The sequence below is a fragment of the Amphibalanus amphitrite genome, unplaced genomic scaffold (assembly GCF_019059575.1).
Source record: "Amphibalanus amphitrite isolate SeventyFive unplaced genomic scaffold, NRLGWU_Aamphi_draft 000108F_arrow, whole genome shotgun sequence".
Classification (NCBI taxonomy): Eukaryota; Metazoa; Arthropoda; class Thecostraca; order Balanomorpha; family Balanidae; genus Amphibalanus; species Amphibalanus amphitrite.
The window spans coordinates 611,366-635,789 of record NW_024881603.1 but is presented as its reverse complement, the minus strand read 5'-3'; the positions used below and the strand labels follow the sequence as shown (position 1 = coordinate 635,789).

The 24,424-nt window shown below is 52.0% G+C and overlaps 2 protein-coding genes across 5 annotated transcripts in view; one reads left to right on the top strand and one right to left on the bottom strand.

Annotated features, from left to right (window-relative positions):
- The window catches only part of LOC122380856 (lachesin-like), a 152,080-nt gene extending 139,759 nt beyond the window's left edge, over positions 1–12,321 (top strand). For all 3 annotated transcript variants that reach the window (XM_043364373.1, XM_043364374.1, XM_043364375.1), the window contains 4 exons: positions 81–218; positions 446–595; positions 856–1,086; positions 11,890–12,321. In XM_043364373.1, the coding sequence (XP_043220308.1) occupies positions 81–218; positions 446–595; positions 856–1,086; positions 11,890–12,038 (668 nt within the window). In that variant the 3' untranslated portion in view covers positions 12,039–12,321. The remainder of the gene's footprint in view (positions 1–80; positions 219–445; positions 596–855; positions 1,087–11,889) is intronic.
- Positions 12,322–13,469: 1,148 nt separating this feature from the next.
- The window catches only part of LOC122380854 (protein lap4-like), a 30,760-nt gene continuing 19,805 nt past the window's right edge, over positions 13,470–24,424 (bottom strand). For both annotated transcript variants that reach the window (XM_043364370.1, XM_043364371.1), the window contains exons 23-32: positions 24,179–24,394; positions 22,485–22,673; positions 21,779–21,949; positions 21,246–21,416; positions 20,775–20,907; positions 17,944–18,000; positions 15,391–15,526; positions 14,598–14,784; positions 14,182–14,313; positions 13,470–13,645 (exon numbers count right to left, since the gene is read on the bottom strand). In XM_043364370.1, the coding sequence (XP_043220305.1) occupies positions 13,577–13,645; positions 14,182–14,313; positions 14,598–14,784; positions 15,391–15,526; positions 17,944–18,000; positions 20,775–20,907; positions 21,246–21,416; positions 21,779–21,949; positions 22,485–22,673; positions 24,179–24,394 (1,461 nt within the window). In that variant the 3' untranslated portion in view covers positions 13,470–13,576. The remainder of the gene's footprint in view (positions 13,646–14,181; positions 14,314–14,597; positions 14,785–15,390; positions 15,527–17,943; positions 18,001–20,774; positions 20,908–21,245; positions 21,417–21,778; positions 21,950–22,484; positions 22,674–24,178; positions 24,395–24,424) is intronic.

Genomic DNA, 24,424 nt, shown 5'->3' with positions numbered 1-24,424 from the left:
CCGACTGATGCCGTGTCCTCGCTGCAGTCTGTGCTGTGCTGACTATTGATACTGACTGACTGATGCTGCGTTTTCGCCAGTCGCGCCGCTGGTGAACGTCACGCAGCAACTGATGGCCGCCGCCAAGGGCACCTCCGTGACGCTGCGCTGCGCCACCGAGGCCCACCCGACCTCGGTGGTCTACTGGTGGTCGGCCAACGCCGGCGTGCTCTCCTCAGGTACGGCTCGGTCGCGCCGCCGGCACCGACCCCTTCGTGAAGATGATGCTGAGATAGTTGTAATTGATTTAGTCATACACTCACAATATATTGTGAGTGCATATATTGCATATATGCACTATATGCATATATTGCATATATGCACTATATGTGAGTGCATATATGCAATATATTGTGCATATATGCACGCGACTGTGCACCGGCTCGGCTGACGCGGTTTTTTTCAGGAGTGAGATACAAAGTGAAGAACATAAGTCACGGCTATAAGCTGGAGATGCGTCTGCAAATACTGAAAGTGGACGGGTCAGACTTCACCACCTACAAATGCGTGGCGAAGAATCCGCACGGAGAGTCCGATGGCACCATAAGACTCACAGGTAGGTGTGGGCACCGAGTCATAGGGAAGTTCTAGCCGACCTATGAAGAGAAAAGGGAGCGTTTTTGTCGCTTACCCTTCAACTTTGGTAGTTCATCCTCATGCCACATTGTATTTGTTCTCGGTCTAAGAAAAAGTTTGCCAACAAATTCTTTGGGGGGGGGGGGGCAGTCACCATTGTAACGTCACTGCATGCCCGTGTAGACCTGTAGCTTGGTTGGGCTGCTGTCGGTGACGGCGGCGGCGGGCCGGTGCCGGCAGAGCGGGCGCCCACGGACGCCGAGCGCCGGCTGCTGGCCGCCGGCCCGGACGCCGAGGAGGCGCGCCGCCGCCAGCTGCTGGCCCAGCAGGAGGCGGCCGCCGCGCGGGCCGCGCACAAACTGCGCGAACAGCGCCGCCGGCAGGAGGAGCGGCGCCGGCAGCGGGCGCGCCAGCGACACCAGTCGGGCCCGTCAGCACCGGACAGCACCGGCCGACACGGCCAGCGTCCAGGTAACGGCCATCGGCAGCGCGAACTGTACACGAAAATACACCTACACGGCATATCACCGGCGAAGATACTCGATGCAATCCCAATGTGATCGATGAAACAAACGCGCCAGGGTACCTATATTGAATTAGGGGAACGCGCATCATTTCATAGCGCTATATGCATATGCATAATCGCTGTTCTTCAAACGGCGAATGGAAAGATTATTCCGCTTGACGAGCGTGGCACTGACAAAAAAGAACAAATGTCAACAGTATATTAGACACTATAGATAGGTGATGCAACTTTGCTGTAGTCCGGCTAGAGGCCTCAGTCTAAATTCTTACTCAATGGATTGCGACCTAATTTGCGAACATGATGAGGCCAAGGTGAGCGTTGTCGTCTCTCGATAGCTGCGAAAATTGTGTGAGGCGCGGCCCAGTCGTTTAGCTTGCAAAGGCCAGCAAAGGTCACCCGATCGATCACTTCGCAACGTATTTTGACCTACGCAATAGTAATCGAAATCTTAGACCTACCTCACCGAACAGAGCCTGCGTGGCCAAGGTTGGGGGGGGGGGGGAGGGGACCGTCCGTCCGCTGCGTCGATTCCATCACCTCTAAAGGTCCCATGTAAGCCATAAGGTCACTCCTTCTGCACGTTGAGACTATTCTCCGGGATGCCCTTTTCGTTGGATCTCCGCTCGGCGGACCACAATATGTGCAAAGTTCGGCCGAGTGATCTTTGTTGACCTCTGTAGGTCAAATGGATGGGATTGGGGCGAGCCTGTTGTGTCCCAATAACTACGACACTGGAAGGTCAACTCGATGGCGAAAACACAATGGCTTGGGTAATGGGATCCCTGAACTACCTAACGAAATTTACGAGCATCATAAACTTCACAAACTTCACACCTACATTCTTATCCCGGTAAGGCGGTGATGTTTTTTATATTATGTAGGTCCATATCACGGTTGTACCAACTACCAACTACCACGGTTGTAAGAGCGATTGATTTGTATTTCAATGGTACATGAAGGCAGGCCTACCACTAACTCGCCCTGTCGGGTAGCGTTTGTTTGTTGACCTGCTGTGCAGTTATGGTTGCTGCGTGCTGTTGTGCTATACAATTATTTTGTTGAGATGCAGCTGTGCTGTGCTGCTGTGTTAAATCGACGTTCTGTACTGTGACGTACTGTTCTTACCTGTTGTCTCTACCTACCCCCAAACTTACCAACTGAGCGCTTAGAAACTTTTTTGAGTAACTTCTCGGAAAGTGTCTTTAAAGCTCAGAAGTACAACCCGTCCGTGATAATAATAATGGGAGATTTCAACGCCGGTAATTCATTCCTGCAAGATCCTCTGCAAAATCATACTCCCATCACTAAATTTGAGAAACAATTAAAGGAAACCACTGAGTCTCTATCATTTACCCAACTCATAAACGAGCCGACGCGTTACGTGGGCAGTATCGCGAATCTCAGAGACCTTTGCCTGGTATCCGACCGGGAAAGCGTCATAGACAGCGGAGTATTGCCACCGTTTTCCTCCATAGACCACTGTCCAATATATGTAACCCTCAACGACTGGGTAGAAGAAACTTTGACGCGACACAAGGTGGTGTGGGACTATTCCAAACTCGACTCCCAACGACTGGCGCACGAACTTATGACAACGGACTGGGACAGTATTCTAGACAACGACATAGACACCGCTACCGAATTGCTCACTTCTGCACTAATGAAAGCAGCTGAAAAAAGTATTCCCAAGAAGAGAGTGTCCCCCCGACCAAAAGATAAACCCTGGGTAACTGCTGAACTGAAACGTTTGATGAGAAAAAGGGACAGACTGTTTAGAGTAGCTCGAAGAGAAAACAGTGCCGATGACAGTTTAAATAAATTGCAGTGGAATAGATGGAGGCATTGCCGTAACCAAGTTACAGCAATGGTACACAAATTAAAGCGTAATTATCTTATTAAAGAAGGACATCTCCTTGTCCAAATGAAACACAACCCACACAAGTACCACTCAATCATAAGGAAAATGATTGGGAAAACAAAATCTTCGCATATTCCCCCTTTGCATAACAATAATAACAGTAACAACTTAACCCGCGCCCTGCTGGGGGCAGGGGCGGATCCAGAAAATCTCCAAGGGAGGGGCCATTAGAAACCAGGAGGCCCCCCCATAATCCCACCTGTTGGAGGCCCCATCTTCCCACTTGTTGGCCCCCCCAAAAAAAACTGCGTCTTTTGAGCTTATCTAGCTGTTCAGGCAACATCTCAACATCTGTGCAGGCTTGGAGGCCCTCTGTGCAGGTTAGGAGGCCCTGTAAAAGTGGTCATCTCTGTGAGTATAAGAGACCTCCAAGTTATGAAAAGCTTTACCAATCTTCTAACAAAGAAGTCTTCTCAGCTAGCACGGGCGTAGGAACGTCATTAAAAGTGGGTGGGCCACCCTGTCAAGGGGCCTCCTTTTCCAGGGGGCCTCCTATTTTCAGGGGCCTCCGACTCTTGCCTCGTCCTGCTGGCTGCTTTCAAGTATGACCTCCAAATCTAGCTTCTGAGATCGGGCAGATGTACCCAGGGGCGTAACCGCTTAAGCGAACAGTGCGGAAAGTCCGCACCATTTTTAAAACTTATTCCCCTCCGATTTTTTTTTTAGGATCTATTTGCCGCAAACGCCGCATGACCCCTGCAAACCCTTACACAAATGTCTTCCTCGTTTCCCAGGTGCCCCCATTAGCTTCATAGGCGCCCTCTTTGGCATATAAGCGCCCTATGTATACTGTATAGTCATCAGAGACATCCCTATATGTCCCACAGTCGCCCCGTTGTCGCATACAATGTGCGCTTATCATAGGCGTCTCTCTTTTATGAACACTTGAAGGCGCCTCTCTTTGCCATGCCGGCGCCCCTGTTTCTTATGAATGCACCCCCATGGCATTGATCAATTGCAATTTGCAGACCTCTATTGCATGTGGACGCCCATATATCTAGGCCTCAGAGGCACCCCTCTTTCGCATTGAGGCGCCCCTATGGGCTTCATAGGCGCCCCTCTATTGCACGTAGGTGCCCTACTGTCTGTCTCAGAACCGCTCCCCTTTGGCATGCAGACGCCCATCTTTCGACGGAGGAGCCGCTGTGGTTCTTAGAGACGCATGTTGCTCCCAGACGCAGATGGGGCTCTCGGAGTCGACAGTGTGGGACCTTCAGTCGCTGATGGGTGCCCGCCAGATGTGGACCCTCGGAGACGCCGGTATGGGGCCCTCAGAGATGCCGGTATGTGGCCCTTAGAGACACCGGTGTGGAACCCTCAGATACTTCAGTGTGAAGCCCTTACAATTGCTGGTGTGGAGCTATGAATGCGCTGGCTTAAATCCCTCAGAGGCCGGTACATGGACATTGGAGCTCAGTGAGAGCTTGTGTGGTGCCTTCAGTGGCCTTGTGGAGCCGTTAGACATCAACATGGTGCTCTCAGGAGCCAGTGAGTCCTCAGAGTCACCGGTGTGGGGCCCTCAGAGGTGTCGGTGTGGGTCCTTCAGATGTACCTATGTATAGAGCCTTGAGATGCACAGGTGTGGTGGCCCACAGAGGCGCCGGTGTGAGGCCCCCAGAGCCACCGATATAGGGCCCTAAGAGACACTAGTATGACCCTCAAAGGCGCCGCTGTGTGGCGCTCATAAACACTGGTGTTGAGCCATCACAGGCGGGTGGAGCCGTTAGAGGCCGGAAAGTGCCCTTAGATGCCTACAAGGAGCCTTCAGAAGCCGGCGTGGCACCTTTATGGGGATAAGCGTGTCTACTTAGGAGCCCTTGAGGTGCTCTCATGAGCTCTGTGGGGCCCTACCGAGCCGAAATATGGCCACGGCCAGTTGCCGCCGCATGGCTCTTCGGACTATCATTCTCAGGGGCCTCATCTGCCTAGTTTGAATAGAAGGGCCTCTCAGACAATCAGTCTCATGGGCCTCCTCTGGCTAGTATAAATAGAAGGGCCTGTTAGACCATCAATCCTGGGGGCCTCTTTTGGATAGTATAAATAGAAGAGCCTCTCAGACCATTAATCTCAGGGGCTCCTGTGGACAGTATAAATAAAAGGGCCTCTCAGACCATCAGTCTCGGGGGCCTCCCTAGAAAAGTGTAAATGTGAATAGAGGGCCCCCTCAGATTCATTAGGGTGGACCTCTCTGACTATCTGTTTCAGGGGCCTCTTGTGGCCAGTATGAATATAAGAGCCTCTCAGACCATCGGTCTCAGGGGCCTCTTCTGACTAGTTTGGATAGAGGGCCCTCCCAGACCACCGGTTTCAGGGGCCTCCTGTGGCCAGTTATATGAACAGAAGGGCCTCACAGCCATCAGCCTCGGGGGCCTCTTCTGACTGGTGTGAATATGAGGGCCTCTCATACCATCAGTCTCAGGGGCCTCCTCTGCCTAGTGTGAATATAAGGGCTTCCCAGGCCATCAGTCTCAGGGGACTCCTCTGACTGGTGCCGGATTGAGGGACCTCCCAGACCGAAAGTTTTTGGGGTCTCCTGTGGCCAGTATGAATAGAAGGACCTCTCAGTCCATCAGTCTCATGGGCCTCTTCTGCCTGGTGTGATTATAAGGGCCTCTCAGGTCATCAGTCTCAGGGGCCTCCTCTGACTACAGTGTAGATGGATAGGCCTCCCAGACCAGCAGTCTCAGGGGCCTCTTCTGACTATCGAGGATAGAGGGGCCTCCTCTGACTAGTGAGGGTAGGGGGCCTCGGCTAGACCGCCAGTGTCAGGGGCCTATTCTGACTAGTGTGGATGGAGGGGCCTCACAGACCACCAGTCTCAGACCTCTGACTAGTGTGGATAGAGGGGCCTCCCAGACCGCCAGTGTCAGGGGCCTCCCCAGACCAGTGTGGATATTGGGGCCTCCTCAGATCCACTAGGGCCTCTCAGGCCATCAGTCTCAGGGGCTTCGACTGACAAGTATGAACAGAGGGCCTCCTTGTATCCATCACGGCCCCTTGGAGTCTGTGCGTGGGGATTCGTGGAACTTATTTTTACCGAGTTTGTTTATTCTGGAAGATGACGACGTCCTCCCAAATCGAGACGAGGGGCCTCGAGTAAAAAGTGGGTGGGCCAAAACACATGGTTGGCCCCCCCCCACCTCAAAAAGTGGGTGGGCACTTGCCCACGTGGCCCCCCCTGTTCCTACGCCTATGTCAGCTAGTCTTCTAAGAAATAACTAAGTGGGTAGGTTAAAAAAAAAAAAACTCATCGGATTTCGGCCACTTTATTTTCAGGAGGCCCCCTTTTCAGCTTTTTAACTTTTTAACTTTTTATTTTATTTTTGAAAAAAAATCGGCCAAGGGGGGGGGGCATGGCCCCCATGGCCCCCCCCTTGTATCCGCGCCTGGCTGGGGGGGGGGTGTTTGAACACCCCCCCTTGTGGTTTTTCGCGAATATCTCAAAAACGGCGGCGCGGAGCGCCGCCGTTTTTTGTACACCTTATTGTACATCAATTCTACACATGTTGTGAAAATTTCAGACAAAGGTCATTCAAGGTCAGGTCACCAGGTCACTTGAAGTGACCTCACCTCATAAAAAGTTTCAATGTCTGTCATAGCTACACCGAGGGACCGAGCGCTTTGAAACTTTCAGCGATTGCTAAGAGCAATAGCATGTACAAAATGTATATCTCAGAATTTTGATATCGATGACCTAAGGTCAGGTCAATTTTGCGACCTCCCCATTATAAGTCAATGGGAGAAAATTGAAATGCGCCTCTTTTGGACAAAAGACATTATAAACACTCCCAAACACCGAATTACAAGTGGTTCAGACACACTGAACATGAAAATGGTGTCCGTGACCCTTGTTTATGCCCTGAGGTCATCTTAGGTCACGAATGGTATCTAACAGTTTTTCGCAAATAACTTTTGATAGAGGCATGCTAGAGCGATGAAAATGCCTTAGATGTGTTCAGCTCGACGATACGGATCGACTGATATGCAACATGACCCTTTCCGGTCAGGTCATGACCTTGACCTGAGGTCAAATTTTCAAGTTGACCTTTCAAGGTCAACTTATAGTTCATTCGATGCGTCTTGACGAGAGGAACACAATGCCGGTAAAAGTAAGCTCGTACAAGGCTTGGGTCAAAAGTTATTGCAGAAAAACTGTTTTCGAAAAAATCGGCTATTTTTGCAATTTTTGCCCCCTGCAGGCAAAACCGTTGACGTTAGGTCAAATCTGAGAGAATTACTCAGAAAGGGCTTTAATAGGGCTATCGAATGCGCTTTTCCGCGGCGCTGTAGCTCTATTGGTTCTCGAGTTATGCATTGGCTTCTTGGAAATTTTCGACATTCGACCTGGAAATCGGCGAAATTTTGCCTTCAATGACCTCTGGTGACCTGACCTTTGACCTGACCAAAAAATTGACCGAAGTGATTTCGTCATTATTTTTGACGCTCTTTCGAACGCCGCCTTCCGCGTATCTCTACGTGGCCCAGGAGCCGAGTTACAAGGGGGGGTGTTCAAACACCCCCCCCCCAGCAGGGCGTGGAAATCCAGGACCCCCAGCCGGGCGCGGGTTAATAGAACATGATGAGGCGAAAGCTGATTTATTAAATGCATATTTTGCCGCCCAATCACATCTTGAAGACAGCGAAACGATAGTGATTCAGCCACAGGACTATCCAGAAGTCCCATTATTAAGGGCGGCCAAAATATCAGAACGAGAAGTATTAAGTATAATAAATAGATTAAATGTAAATAAATCAACCGGTTCCGATGAGGTACCAGTAAGAATAATAAAGTTAGCGGCAGTTATTCTCGCTGAACCACTTTCAAAACTGTTCAATAAGTCTATCGACACAAGCCAGTACCCAAAGAGCTGGAAAATTGCAAACGTGAAACCAATTTTTAAAAACAAAGGTAGTCCAGCAGATGTAGAAGGGTACAGGCCCATCAGTTTATTAAGCTGCATCTCGAAAATATTTGAAAAAATAGTATTCAAGCGTATTTACAACCACATAACTGAACACAACCTACTAACGGAGCGGCAAAGCGGTTACCGGCCCGGACATGGGACCCAGTTGCAGCTTTTCTACTTAACCCATTCGTTATATGAAAACCTTGACGACGGGAAGGACCATAACATTATCTATCTGGACATCAGCCGCTATTTCGAGAAAATTTGGCACAAGGGCCTTCTCCACAAATGTGAACATGAATTCGGTCTGGCAAACCCACTGGCGGATCCAGGGGGGGCCACGGGGGCCATGGCCCCCCCAAAGGCCTAAAGTGGCCTGTTTGGCCCCCCCCAAAACGTCAGAAAAAAAAAATTTCTAAGAAAATATACCTTGATGGAGGTTTTTAGCCACTTGGTGAAGTAAAGTTTCCACAGTATAATATGGAAGCAATATGGTAGCAGTGAGGGTCAGTCAAAAGTTGCGCGAGCGGAGTCGACCTTCAAAAAAAGACTGTTGTTGGCACGTGTTTATGGCGCGGCAGCTGGTAGTTGGCGGTGTTTCGCGTGGTGTGGCATCACTGGCGGATCCGGGGGGGGGGGGGGTAGCACGGGAGCCTGAGGTGCCCCTGACAGGCCCGTGGTGCCCTTGCTAGGCCTGTGGTGCCCCTGGACCCTGGCAGGCCTGTGGTGCCTCTGGCGGGCCTAGGGTGCCCCTGCTAGGCTGCTGATGCCCCTGGGACCTGACAGGACTGTGGTGCCCCTGACAAGCCTTAAGTGCCCCCAACAGGCCCGTGATGCCCCCGACAGGCCCAAGGGCCTGCGTGATGCCGTGATGCCTGCGAGGCCGGTGGTGCCCCTGCGAGGGCGGTGGTGCCACTGCGAGGCCGGTGGGGCCCCTGACAAGCCCATGGTGCCCCTGCGAGGCCGGTGGTGCCCCTGCTAGACCGGTGGTACCCCTGGCAGGCCTGTGGCGCCCCTGCTAGGCCGCTGGTACCCCTGGGCCCTGACAGGACTGTGATGCCCCTAACAGGCCCACGGTGCCCCTGTAAGGCCGGTGGTGCCCCTGTAAGGCCTGTGGTATCCCTACTAGGTCTCTGGTGCCCCTTTGACAGGCCCATGGTGCCCCTGCGAGGCCGGCGGCGCCCCTGGCAGGTCTCTGGTGTCCCTGACAGACCTGGGGTGCCCCTGACAAGCCTGTGGGACCCCTCACAGGCCCGTGGTGCCCTTGCTACTTGCTAGGCCTGTGGTGCCCCTGGCGGGCTGGTGGTGCCCCTGCTAGGCCGGTGGTGCCCCTGACACGCCTGTGGTGCCCCCGGGCACCAAGGGGGGTCATGAGTCATGACCCATGTGGCCCCCCTTGGATCTGCCACTGATACATAATATATTGATTTGTAAAGGCGTTATGGCTTATGCAATATGCAATTGCAGGCACTTGGTATGCCTCACTTATCCCTTATTGGGGGCTCTGGCGGGCTCCTGAGGGCCCACGTCTATCTCCGGAGCCCTTGACAGGCTCCTTTGGGTCCTTTCAGTCCACTATAGCATAAGAGGTCTCCATGCGAGTCCTATACATCTGAGGGCGTACCCTGACGTCTGAGGTACCCAACTGCAGCTCCAATGGTCTCTTACACTGGCGGATCCAGGGAGGGGGCATTTAGGGCCATGCCACCTTCCCAGAGGTCTAAAGTGGCCCGTTTGCCCCCTCCCCCAAACGATAATGAAACATAGTTCAATCAGTGCGTGGCCTAGGAGCCGAGTTAGACAGGGGGTGTTTTACCACCTCCCGGCCCGCAAAGGGACCCAAGCACTGACTCGAAGCGGGCTAACTGGTCGACAAAAGCAATGGTAAGTGCTTACAAAGTAATATAAAGGCATGGGTCGGGTGGGCTACCATTTATATATTTTTCTTTCTAGTTAAAAAAAAATCATAAAGTCGGGGCTGTGACGAAAAATAAGTGGCCTAAATCCGATGAGAAAACAGGATTTGGGGGTACCCTAGGTTTGGCTCCAGCATGAGTTGGCCCCCCCCCCAAAACGCAAGCCTGGATCCGCCAGTGGCCGCAAACCTTATACCATGGCTAACTTCATACTTAACAAATCGACATCAACGCGTAGTAATAAACAATTCCACATCTTCGCTCCGACCACTTCAAGCGGGATGCCCTCAGGGTTCAGTTTTGGGCCCCCTTTTAGCGTTAATGTACTTAAATAACCTTTCAACAAAAACCGAAAATGAAATGCTATTCTTCGCCGACGATGCTTGTCTGATAGCCCCACACTCTCCTAATAATAGAGAAACAGTTGAAAGCTCACTTCAAAGAGATCTAAATGAAATCCACAAGTACGGTGACAACTGGATGATACAATTTAACCCAAGGAAAACTCTCCAACAGCATTTCACAAAACGCAAACAGAAAATCCCACCAAAACTAACATTTGCAGCCATGCCCATCCCAGTTGTTGCTAATCATAAACACCTGGGATTGACAATTTCGAACGACCTTAGGTTTCACGAGCACATCAACGACATCATCAGAAAAGTTAACATTGCCCTTAGCCCACTCTATCGTATCGCTTCCTACTTGCCCAGGACCTTATTGCAACAAATATATACGACACATGTATTGCCATATTTTGACTACGCGGACATCATTTACGACGGACTGCTAACAGCACACGATACTTTACGACTTGAAACACTTCAGAACAGAGGGGCCAGACTTGTGACTGCGACATTATTTAGAACTCCGACAGACAATCTCAGACGAGAACTAGGATGGACTTCATTAAAGAAGAGACGTGAAATGCATAAGATAGTATTTTTCCAACGACTGACGCTCGACGATACTCCAACATATATCAAACAACTATTGCCCCCTGATCGAAGAAATAACAACCGACTTCTTCGCAACTCTAATAACAGAAGGGAAATATATCCCAAAACCTGTCTACTGAAAAACTCGTTTCTTCCCAGTACAATTAAACTAATAAATGAACTGCCACAGAACTTGAGAGAGACTAGAACTTTATTCTCATTTAAAAAACATCTCAAGTCTCACTTACATATAGAAAAACCACCAAAGTATTATATTTATGGTTCGAAAATGGAAAATACACTTCTAACACGTCTAAGGGTTGGGATGTCAGAGTTAAAATCCCATTTATTTCAAATACAAAAAACTGAATCTCCATATTGCAACCACTGTCAAGGCAGAACTAACGAGAACACAGGACATTACTTACTAAAATGTCCAAAGTACACACAAGAAAGAGAGAGAATGACAAACATAATAAATGGTATAACAGGCATTGACATACACAATTTATCACAAAAGGAACAACTAGACTTCATACTACACGGTAATACGGTACGACCCAGGGACGAATTCGAGGTAGCACGAGCGGTGTACCAATTCATCCATGCCACCAAACGTTTTGCCTCTCCTTCCCATCCTGCCACCTATCCCTAACGCCCAGTCCTTTGACACCGGTCGTCACAGAGCGCTGCCCTCGGCGCCGGCGCCTTGACATCTATTGAGAGCGGTCTGCGCGGTGGCGGGCAGCGGCTGCGAGGCTGTGGGCGGCACCCAGTGTGATTGTGCGGACTCGAGAGGCGCCCCGAGTTAAGTGCTCCGGCACTTTTGCGCCAATCGAGGCGACACTGATTGTCTGTTTCGAATGAATGTGTTAAATATATGAGATGAGAGAGAGATGAGACGTGTTGTACTGTGTTTGCCGGTGTGCTGTCCTGCTTGTTGACGTGCTGTGTTTTTTGTTGACGTGTTGCGTTGTTTGTTGACGTGCTGTGCTGTTTGCTGACGTGTTGTGCTGTGCTCGTTGACGCGCTGTGTACTGTTTGTTGACGTGCCGTGTTTGTGTGTCAGGTGACGGCGCGCCGGCGGACCGAGCCACCGAGGGACCGCCGCACCAGACGGGTGCCGCCGGCGCGTCCGCGGCGCCCCTGCCGCTGTCACTGCTGCTGTCAGTGCTGCTGCTGTTACTGCCGGCGTCAGCCGCCGGCCGGCGCTCGTGATGGCGCCGCCCCACCCCTGCCGTCAGCGCGCTCGGCGGGCCGCGCCGGCACCCAGTTGTTGTCAGCGAGTAGCCACTGTTCGACTCGTACCTTATCACACGGGCAGACCCCACCCCCATCTTCCAGATAGCTTCCGACGCAGAGCCATGGTGCAACGAGTAGGTCCGAGGACTCCCTCTTCCTGTAGTGCCGTCTGGTTATATGAGAGAGAATGGAGGAGAAACAAGAACATTCCTGAACGTTCCTTTGTTGAATATGAAACAGTAATATACGATTTATTCAGTTCGATTGTTTTACATATGTACCAGTTACCACCAACTGATAGCCGACGAGGGTTGATGGCGTTTGAGCTGCCATCGATTTTGTCCGATTTCTCAAAAAGTGAAGAGTGTAAAAAGGCAACCCAAAGCGTTAAAACTGTCGCTCGTCACGAACCATCCCCTTGGGAAGCGCCAGCAAATAACGAGCGCCGAGGGGGCCCAACCCGTGCTCTCCCTACTACTGCAACTGTATTTTGTCAACTCGGTAACCGGTGGACATTTTCCCCACGGAGTGTTGGGCGGGCATCTGGCCTTTACCTTACGAAAACGTTAGCTCAGCGTAAGTTACTGTATCAAAAAGTGCAATTTGCAACGTTCCTTCACTGGTCAGGCCAAATATTGACTGGTTTCCTGCAAACTTGACGCACAAGTTGACTAGTGTCGAGCTCCCGCCAACGAGCTCTAGCCGTGTACGAGACACGTACACGAATCATCTCGAGACACGAAACATCTCGACAGGGCGCCTGTGCAGCCTGCACAGTGCACACTGCACTGCAGGTTGTTAAAAATTCCACGGTCCAACAGTTGCCCACTTTTTCTCCTAGTTAGCTTCAGCTGGGACCTGTTCTCGTTACCTAAGTATTTGACGTACTGAGTTATGACGAGTAGTATTACTTGGGCGCCATATAGCCTCGTTGCTGGTGCGCCCTAAAACACCAAATCATCATCACGAGTAGTATTAAATGGGACATCCGCCTGACGATATTATTTCGTTGACTATCGTCTCGCTCCGTCTGGAGTCACCGCGGCCGGTAAGCTCGGGCCGTGACTCTGTCCTCCGGCTGCGCTGAGGCACCTGCAACCCTCCCCGTTCGTCTGCTCCGTGCGTCGCTCCGGCAGTCCGGGTGTCATCTGATACAGAGAAGCGGCGATACTGCCGACGGCGCCGCATCCGCACGACCTCATTACCTCCTGGCACTATGAATGGCAACGGCCTCATTCGGCACACAATACGCAGAGCAATGTTTATGAAATTAGAGCAAATCGCGCCGTGCGGCTGGCGCCCCGGGGTGCGAACGACTGTGATTCTGAGTGAAACCGGCAGTGGATTCGGCGGCCGCTGAAACATGGGTCCACACACGGGGCTGGCGGAGCTCGCGAAAACAGCTGCTAGCGCGCCGAATGTATATTTGGAAGATTGTTCGTCTGGTCCCTTATTACATGGTGTGAGGGAGCGGAGCCCCTCGGATCGCCGCGACACGAGCCGGCCGCGGTGCGCTACGACAGCTGCCTGCTCCGCCGCTCGGGGTTCTCGTTGTTGTCCGCGCCGCCCGCCGCCGCGGAGTGCTGTAACGGCACCGTCAGAGGCTGTCACCTATCTGTCCACCGATAGTTAACACACCTGTGCATCCGAAATGACGCTCGAAAGGACCGGCCGTTCAAACCTCGTTCAAATCAAAATGCCTCCTAAACCTCGTTCGGAAACGGGATTTGAGAGGCGCACGGTAGGAAAGTTGATAGGGAGATACATCTCAGACGATGCATGACACACAACGATCATGAAGGTGTCAAGTTCAACTATCACGACAAAACACTTCCACGTTTCCATGGCACAAAATAAGCCGATTTGGGAAGATGGTTTTTCTCCATCATATCATTTAGACATTTAAAATTGTAAATATGGGATTCGGTGCTAGCTAAAGCCATATATACGTTTATTTATTTATTTATTTATTTATTTATTTTTTGTTTTTGTTGCATACGGTGAATACTGAATAGCATCCGATAAAAACGCACATGAAATTCTGGAAACATGAAAATCGTTAAATCTGGTTTGACGTGTAGACATGGAAACGGAGTGATCTGAGGGGCGGCTGGCTGACCTGTTGGACGGAGCCCGCCGACACCAGCGGGTTGTTGTCGTCGTCCACCGGGCCCCCCTGCCGCTCGGCCTGTTCGGGACTCTCTGTCAGCTCGCTCATCTTTCTAATGACGATCTGCGCCTGCAGAGCGTCCTGGAACCGGCAGAGATCGCTTAACACTAACAGAACGGTGCGCTCGCCCGGGCCGGCCGGGCGGACCAGTCGATACCGCGGCCACCGATCGCTCGCCACCAACGCCCGAACCGGCGCATTAGGCTCTCCGAAAGTTGAGCGCCGACTAACGAGTCAGACTGAAACAAGTGTTCCGCGGCATTGACCGGCTGCATTTTGTTTAAGCGGCTCCATTACAGTCGGATCACGTTCAAAGTGCAGGGTCCAGTGTGGGAGGGGGGGGGGGGGGGGGAGCGGGTCCGTACCTGTTCGAGCGATTTGAGTCGCGCCTGGCGCCAGGCGGCGCGTTTCTCGGCCTGCAGGGCGCGCCACTCGGCCGGCGACATCTGCTGCTGCTCGTCCTCGGAGCCTACCCGCTGACGCAGCCGGCGCTCCGCCTTGGCCGTCATCACGGGCGGCCGGTGGTCGAGCGGCGCCTCCTGGGGGCCGCCGCTGTCCGCCGGGAGCACACCGGCTCAGTGCACCGCTCACACGGATATAAACACACACAGTGCACCGCTCACACGGATATAAACACACACAGTGCACCGCTCACACGGATATAACGCACACAGTGCACCGCTCGCACGGATATAAACACACACAGTGCACCGCTCGCACGGATATAAACACACACAGTGCACCGCTCACACACAAATAACGCACAGTGTACCACTCACACGGATATAACGCACACAGTACGCAGCTCACACGGATATAAACGCACACAATTGCACCACCCACACACAAATAACGCAAAGTGTACCACTCACACGGAAACACACCGCACGACACGGATGGATAGGATACAATACAACACCGGGATGTTGTACCCAACGAACAGTGGTCGTCGCACCTTGGCACTGCTCACAGACGGTAAACGGACACAGGCCGACAGTAACAAACCAGATGGTGTCGGGGCGGCGCGTTTGGACGGCAGCACTCAACTGCCGTCCGGCCCCGGCCCCGGGGGGGGAGGGGAGCAGCGCTCACCGGATCTCAGTGGGAGGGGGAGCAGCGCTCACCGGGTCTCAGGGGGAGGGGAGCAGCGCAGCTCACCTGTCGTCCGGCTCGGCCGCCGACAGCGAGGCGGTCATGGCCAGCAGGCCGCTGTCGGCCGGGTCCGGGGCGCCCACCAGGTGCGTCTCCATGTGACTCTCGAACTCCTCGGCCGTCATCGTACCGTACTTTTCCTCTGCGGGCGGGGGGACGGACCGCCGTCAGAGCCCGGCCGCCAGTCACAGACACAGACCAGTGGGAGACCGTCAGAGCCCGGCCGCCAGTCACAGACAGAGAGCAGTGGGAGACGGGCCCAATCACCAGCGAGGAGCATCGATGGGGTGAGTACGCAGCTAGAACAGTTATCTTCACGATCGATGGGATTAGCTATTTATTAACTCGCAATATATTAACCCGCGCACCGACGGGGGTCTGCGCCAACTTCGCACCGACGGGGGGGGGGGGCGGATGACCCTGAGATCTCGAGAACGAAGCATGATAGCGACAAGCGGTAAACGGCATCGGATACGCACGGACAAGGTCTACAATTTTCACTAAGGTCATTTTCAGGTCAGGTCAAAGATGACGTCACAGGGGTCGAAAAAGTCAAAATGGCGGCGCTAGATATGGGGAGAGTTTTTCTCGAATAACTTTCGAATTAGTCAAGATAGGAACAAACTAAGGGCATCATCGTGATCCTCTCGTCAATCCGCATCGAATGATATATATGTTGACCTCGAAAGGTCAAGGTCAAAGGTTGACCTCAGGTCACGTGACCTCGAGGTCATCATGTATACCATTCGATGCGTCTTGACGAGCTGAGCACAATGAGACCATCCACGCGTCTGTATCTTGTTCCTGTACGGAGTTATTGGCAAAAAACCTTTGGTGACCTTTGATGACGTCACATGACCTTACAGTTGCCCAACAGCAAAACAGACCTCAAGGTAGTGAAGGTTGATCGTATATGAAGTTATGTATGGTATATGGGGCCATTCCGACCCGTTTTAGTGGTAAAAACAGGGAGTTGATTTTTCCCCCATTGACTTATAATAGGGAGGTCGAGAAATTGACGGTTGACCTGACCTTAGGTCACCGACATCAAAATTCCGAGATATACAAATCGTAGCTACTAATGACCTAATAACATCCTGCGACTTTCAAAGGCCTCCGACATCTACTGTAGCTCTGGCACGGTGACAAAGTTGCAAAAAAGTGACGAGGTTGGGTCATTCAAAGTGACCTGGTGACCTGACCTTAAAAGTTAGGAGGTTCAAACTTGCACACCATGTGTAAAATTGATGAGAGAATAGTCGTACCAAATTTCGCGCGTAGCGCCGCGATTTTCCCGCTATCCGCGAAAAACCTCAGGGGGGGGGGGCGGATATCCGCCCCCCCCCGTCGGTGCGCGGGTTAATGTCAAGATCAACCGCACATTTTGATCACATCGTTGCAAATTTAACCCTATTAGTGGCAGGCTCCTGGCTACCCCTATTAGTGGCACGGGGGGGGGGGGCTGTTTACGACCCCCCCTTGATATCTCGAGATCTAACGGGCCGATTTTCAAAATTCAAACGGCATTCGATTTCGCTCAACGTGATCTACATTTCTAAAAAAAAAAAAAAATTAAAAAATGTCAATAGGGGGGTAGAGGGGGGTAAAAACGGGCAAATTGCAGATACATTTTAGACTGTTTATCACGGCCAGGTTTCTGAACCAATCTTAACGCAACTTTTGCCGATCGATAGAGAATGAACCAGGAATTCACATGGATCCTAAAAATATGCATTTTCAAAAATCATAGGCGGATACAGATCATTGAGAATGGGGGTACACAAAAATTATAGTAAATAAGGTTTTTGTTGGTACTGTTTCTAAAAAAGGTGGCAATGGTCTTGTTATGTTACAATTTTCTTATGAGAGAACGACTAAAATTGTATTGGTCATGCATAGGCGGTGTCAGGGCACCTATGTTGGGAGGTAAAAAATAACCCCCCTTTTTGGACGCCTGGATCCGCCTATTATAGCAAAAACGTGTCAAAAGAGGATGCACAATAACTTTGTATATGTTATCACATGATACCTTTCATTCACTGTTCGTAAAACTGGTGCATACAGTTATAATACATCAGAATCGTGATCTTCGCCCAAATGACTCGCTTCACGAATAGGACCCCCCAATTCCCAGTGCTCTGGAGCCGCCCCTGGTAAAGTTATGAACTTGAAATTTTCAGAGAATGTGCCCAATTTAGTTTTAGGAAAAGTCAGAAAATTTCAGCATCGTAGCTTCGGCGGTTTCGGAGATATTCCCGAAAACCCTGAGGGGTGGATGAAAACAACCCCCCCTGCCACTAATAGGGTTAATCGGATCGCTTCTTACCGAATTCAAAACTGCGTGCTTACTCCCGGCCGAGTTTTATACCTCACTAAAAAGAAAGTAATAATTTTGGTTCTAAACAGTTGTCCCACACGTCAACAAGTAACGGGTAAACTAGAATCACCAGGACATCATGAGGACACGGTGAATCGCAACAAAAGCAGCTACGCCGTCTGTATGCCATTCCTATGCGATAGCGGTGTTCGCTGATACGAGGGTAAGTTAGGAGTGCGTACCTTCCTCCTGTCTCATCCTCTCCACCTCGTCTGAGCTGAGGAAGGTGAACCGCTTCTCTGAAACGGGACGCAGGGGAGCGGGTCAGCGGGTGGGGACCCAATCGGACAGTGGGCACTGGGCAGTCCACGGCGGACACTTAAAGGGAGATAATGACCTTTTTCCACAAAATCTGAGTTAGGACCATTTTCTGACAAAACACAACAAGTTATAATGTAAATTAAAACCATTTTGCTCAATTCGGTACCTTGCCGCAAATATCTCAACTTGAAGTCACGTTAGCGGGGAGCGCTGAAAATGACCGTTGAATAAGTACTTACATCACTTTTTGGTACTTGCATGTAATTTTGTAAAATGAGCGTATTCCTTACATTTGATCTTCATCACATCTAGTTAGTTAATGGTCGTCTATAGTGCCTTCAAATGATATTCATGGTCTGTGGGTGGTTTATGTCTAAATTTACGCAACTATTTTTCCTGTTCATCATCTGACGTCAGATGCTGCTATTTTAGTAGCAACGGCTCAATTTTGAATCGGTCCCGCCGACTGCACAATAAAAGGAGATACATACAACACTTTTGCGGCATCACTGAAAAACTTATGCAGTACAGGGTGTCCCATAATTACCCAGACATTGTTAATTAGCGTATAAAATAAGACAAACATGATTGCGCTTTTTTCTTTTTACCGTCCTATATAGTCAACTAGGGTGGCTGTGAAATAGCACATGCAATAGATACGCTTGTTACAAGATCAGCCGACAATGATGGAAAATGCCAGCCATTGCTGGTCTCAGTTGTTTTACGGGTCTCCCGAAACTGGGTGTAGGCCTGTTTTCTTTGACCTCTTGCCGGAGGATAATACGATCATATAAGATAAACTTGACATCAAAGTGTTCCCAGGCCATAAGGTATTATCCCCCAAAACAAAAATTTCTGCCTACGCCACTTTTGCTGCGTTTTTTACATCTGGAGTGGAGAAGCTCCATGTCTGAACATTGCGCAACCTTTGGCTTCCAACAGATTTGGTTTCCAAAACAAACCCGTTCATGGCCATTTGGTTCACGGCATCCAGTTTTCGCACTGATAGAATATTACCGCAGTAGTACCCTGTGCTAACGGTTGTCTTTGGGCCATCATATCAAGCCCAATGAGTGCACGGTGGCTCAAAATGTCTCACAATTTGATTTTCGACGGGTGCCTGGCCGTCTCTGCTGTTGGGGCGTTGTAGCCATCTGACGTTCACACACGCCTTTTTCGAGCGGTTCAAATGACAGAATACCTTCGTTAGACCACAAAGTATGCTTTAATATACTTTTGTGTTGTATATGTTATGTTTTTGGGATGTATTGTAGTGATTTTCGCTGCTTTTCCCGTAGTTTTCGCATATTTTTCAGGCGAAGGACCCCAAATTCCAAAATTTTGTCGAAGATAGTGGTGCAAAGTAGACTGATGTTTTGTGGATAATCCTGATCTATTGTTTAGCTAGTTTTTAGCTAGATCGGTGACGTTTGTTGTCTATGACAAGCAACCACTTGTTTGACAACTGGTGCATGGCCCTTTTTGGCCGAGCCCAAGCTTGTCAATCAGGTTTATCTCTTGCTTTCTCTGGCTTCGTTAGCTGATATAATTGCGCTTTGCTCAATCCTAACTGCTTGCAGATGAGCTGCTGAAGCTCTCCAGCAAAAACCATGCCGAAAGTCCGTTTACAAAGTTGAGAACGGGAGTTGATTCACCATGGTTGCCTATTAGTGGCTTGAGCTGAAAACGGAAAAGGACTACTGTTACTTGACTCTGGATAATAATTGATTCGAGTCGTTACCGGCCACCAAAAGCACACAGTCCCCAATCTCGATAGCAAAGGGATATCTTATAAAAGTATGATGCTTGTATATCATTAGAAGCGAGCGCACTCGTACTTTTAGCCAGAAAATAAATGTCCGGGTAATTCTGGGACACCCTGTACTGTCATCAAAATTCTCATAACACCGTTCGACAAACCTGAAGTCTTTTTGAAATAAATATGCTTGTATTTTTCGTTTCAGGCTCTGACGTCAAAATAATGCTTGGAAACAAAGAAGAGTAGGCACTATGTACCCCCGAATTATAATCTAATTAATTCTAAACCGAATTAACTCTAATTCAAATTAGAATCCTTACAACCAAGCAACGACAAGGCGATAACATAAACAAAAACCCAAGCGTCGCTGTTTGAAACAAAAGCGCCATTTACTGCGACTTTTTTATAGAGAAGGACAATACGCATTTCGGTGGGTGTTACAAATACTGCAAGTACTGCTTCTTTTTTTGCAAAAATAAAAACCCTTTTCACATACGAAAATGTGCTAGGAAATTTTCATATTTTATAGAAACTACAGTAGAAATAGTATAGATGTCGAGTAATTTTTATTTAAGAAAAAAGAAAGCTCATTATCTCCCTTTAACCGACGCCGATCTGACAAAGACGCGTGATTGTTGCGTCAACTAAGACTACATGCAACAGGCACGGATTAGGTATTAAAACATTCATACATACACATAAATATATATGAACTATATGAAAAATAATATCAAACAGCGCAACTAAATATATGAAAAATCAAGGCTGTCAATGCACTCACATAATATCAACCTGGTTATTAGTCAAAAACAATCCTACGGAATGCTTGATTGCTCAACTCGTGGGTCAAACACATTTCAGGTCTAGAAAGAAGAAAAAAGAGGCAACTTTTTTGTTCCCAATGTTAAACCTTATTTCCGAGTGCTCAAGACGTTTAAGCACCAAGCGAGAATCAGGATACGACGGAGCACATCCTGTCGACCTTATACTCACCGGACTTGGGCGTCGGCTCCTTCTGCGAGGAGACCTCCGTCTCGAAGAACCGCTTCATGGCCGAGAACGTCATATTCTGCTGGGGCGCCGCCGGCTGCTGGGGCGCCGCCGCGGGAGCGGCTGCCGCAGCAGGCTGACCGGTCGGCAGCAGAGAGGACGTGGGTACAAACTGAACACGGACTTATTAAGGTGTGGCACGATTGCTATGAAACATGCTCCAAATCATTTACTCATAAAGGGATTAGCCTGTCTGAGCAGTGAACAGCTAAATCGGAAACAAATTATTGCCCACGATACCTGGAGGCCTCCGTGATTGGTGATTGGTAGTGACGGCCGGCTTTGCCACGGATTCGGCGCGGCGGTAGCAGACACGCGCTGCTCACAAGGACTCAGGGCTGCCCGCGGGGCACAGAGCTGCTCTCTGGGACTCAGGACATTAGTGGAGACTCAGGGCTGCTCGCAGGGACTCACCGCGGGTGCCGTGTTCGCCGGCGGCTCGCGGCCCGGCTCAGCTGCCGGCGCGGGCCGCGGCGCCAGCCGGGGTTTGGGTCCGATGGGCGGTTTGACGGGCGTGCTCGGCGGGCCGCTGACCCTGTCCGCCGCCGCCGAGAGGGACTGCGCGCCGTGCTGCACTGCCGCCGGCTGCAGGGTCACACCGCGGGGTAACGCGGCACGCGTCAGAGCGGGCGGTTTTTAATGCAAATCCTGATCGTTCTTTCATCGGATAAAGGTTTCGAATAGTTAACAATGTAGCAAACATAAACAAGGCTAGCTAACATCAAAATTAATACCAGTCTGAAATAAAGTGTTGGATTTCCTTCATCAATAAAATTGTAAAGGAAGATGACAAAAGGTGACCATATGGCCGATTGGCCAATATCTACATAAGCTGAAGGAGGGGTGGGTTTTCAACCACCACGCCAGCAGCTCAGAGCTAGAAAAAGTCAGCGGACCATCAGCCGGCAGATAGGCCGGGCGGAGTGTCCGGACGGCGGGCGTCTCACCGTGCTGGTGAACGCGGGCCGACCGAGCTCCGGCGAGGCGGGCGGCTCCATCCGCGTCTCCGTCCTCGACTCCGTGCGCGGTTCCGACCGCTGCTCCGTCCTCGACTCCGTCCTCGGCTCCGTCCGCGGCTCCGACCGCTGCTCCGTGCGCGGCTCCCGTAACGCCGCAGCCTGGGAACGGCGCGGAACTCACATCAGTGGCTGGGCCAGTGAGCGGAAACAAACGACACAAATATGGCCCACCCTACGTACAAACGGTTAGACGCGTTACATCAAAATTTCCATTTAAAGCGAGTGTCTGCTTGGTACTAATTAAAACAGTTCAGTCAATAGCTGCTTACGATTAAAGGGTGGATGATAGACGTGTAAACCATCAAAGCACAGCCGCGTTTAGACAAGTGACGACAAAACTGGATCGCATTTAACAGCCCCACGAATTCATTTCATTAGCATCTGAAACGCAGTGCACGGTTTTGTAGTTCACGGCCTGGAGGGCATCTTTAAAAGCACTGGCCCCAGCTCGGTCGATGAAGATCTCTGTCAGTCGGCACTGCCCGAACGGACGGCTACTCGCTCATCTCCTTAATATCACAAGATGTTCTCATGTTCCGTTTCAGGTTCTGAGTTGTAAATTGACTAGGAACAACATATACGACAAACAGTTGGATCAGCCTGTGGTCTCGGCTGCGGTCGGGTGACTACTCACGTGGGGCGCGGGCGCGGCGGGCGGCGGCGGCGACTCGGGCCGGTCCAGGCTGCTGACGGACTGGCTGGCCGACTTGGCCTGGACCAGCCGGCCGTCGGCCACCCGGCGCTCCACCTCCTCCGGGTCGAACCCGTGGCAGACGGTGAGCGAGAGCTCGCCCTCGGCGGCGCGCAGCGCGCCCACCGCCTCCTGCGGGCCCCGGGACGGTCCGTCAGACACTGCACTACACACTGCACACTACACAGTACACACTGCTCCACAGCGCGCCCACCGCCTCCTGCGGGCCCGGGACGGTCCGTCAGACACTGCACTACACACTGCAGCGCGCCCACCGCCTCCTGCCGGCCCCGGGACGGTCCGTCAGACACACTACACACTGCAGCGCGCCCACCGCCTCCTGCGGGCCCCGGGACGGTCCGTCAGACACTGCACTACACAGCGCTCTACAGCGCGCCCACCGCCTCCTGCCGGCCCCGGGACGATCCGTCAGACATACTACACACTACAGGGACGCTCACCGCCTCCTGCCGGCCCCGGGACCGGTCCGTCAGACATACTACACAGTACACACCACACTACAGGGCGCTCACCGCCTCCTGCCGGCCCCGGGACGGTCCGTCAGACACACTACACACTACTCTACATACAGCGCTCACCGCCTCCTGCGGGCCCCGGGACGGTCCGTCAGACACACTACACAGTACACACTGCAGCGCACCGCCTCCTGCGGGCCCCGGGACGGTCCGTCAGACACACTACACACTGCAGGGCGCTCATCGCCTCCTGCCGGCCCCGGGACGGTCCGTCAGACACACCACACTACAGGGCGCCCACCGCCTCCTGCGGGCCCCGGGACCGGTGCGGTCCGTCAGACACACTACACACTACACACTACTCTACAGCCGCCCACCGCCTCCTGCGGGCCCCGGGACGGTCCGTCAGACACACTACACAGTACACACTACTCTACAGGGCACCCACCGGGCCCCGGGACGGTCCGTCACACACACTACACACTGCAGGGGCGCTCACCGCCTCCTGCGGGCCCCGGGACGGTCCGTCAGACACACTCCGGGGGACACTCGGTACAACGCTCATTACTCACTACTGGTACATTGCGAACACCACTCTGTGCGCAGCGCGCTCACCGCCTCCTGAGCACAGCGATGGGGTCCGGGAAACGGTGATATAGGAACACTCCGGGAGACGCTCAGCACACACAGGGTAAAATTTAACCTCCAGTCAGTGCACGGTGACCCCGCGGACCTCGACTAGCATGGTATGTCCGCCGAGCACGGTGACTCCGACTGACGCGGTGACCGGTCACTGACCTGGTGTGTCCTGCCGAGCAGCGTGACCCCCCGGTGACCGGTCACTGACCTGGTGTCTCCTGCCGAGCAGGGTGACCCCGTTGACCGGTCACTGACCTGGTGTGTTCTACCAAGCAGGATGACCCCGGTGACCCCGACTGACTTGGTGCGTCCTGTCACTGACCTGGTGCGTCCTGTCACTGACCTGGTGCGTCCTGTCACTGACCTGGTGTGTCCTGTCACTGACCTGGTGTGTCCTGCCGAGCAGGGTGACCCCGGTGACCCCGACTGACTTGGTGCGTCCTGTCACTGACCTGGTGGCTGGTGCGTCCTGTCACTGACCTGGTGCGTCCTGTCACTGACCTGGTGTGTCCTGTCACTGACCTGGTGTGTCCTGCCGAGCAGGGTGACCCCGTTGACCTCGACCAGCCGGTGGCCGACCCGGAGCCGGCCGTCGCGCCGCACGGCCCCCTCGCTGTGCACCTTACTGATGAACACGCCCTCGTCCTGCTTGTCGAGCGGGTTACCGGGCAGGCCGTGCAGGCCGCCCTTGATGTTCATACCGAGCTTCTCCCCCGGCTGGCGGGCTAGCGTCAGCTCCTGAGGGCAGAGACGGGAGGACGGGTCAGC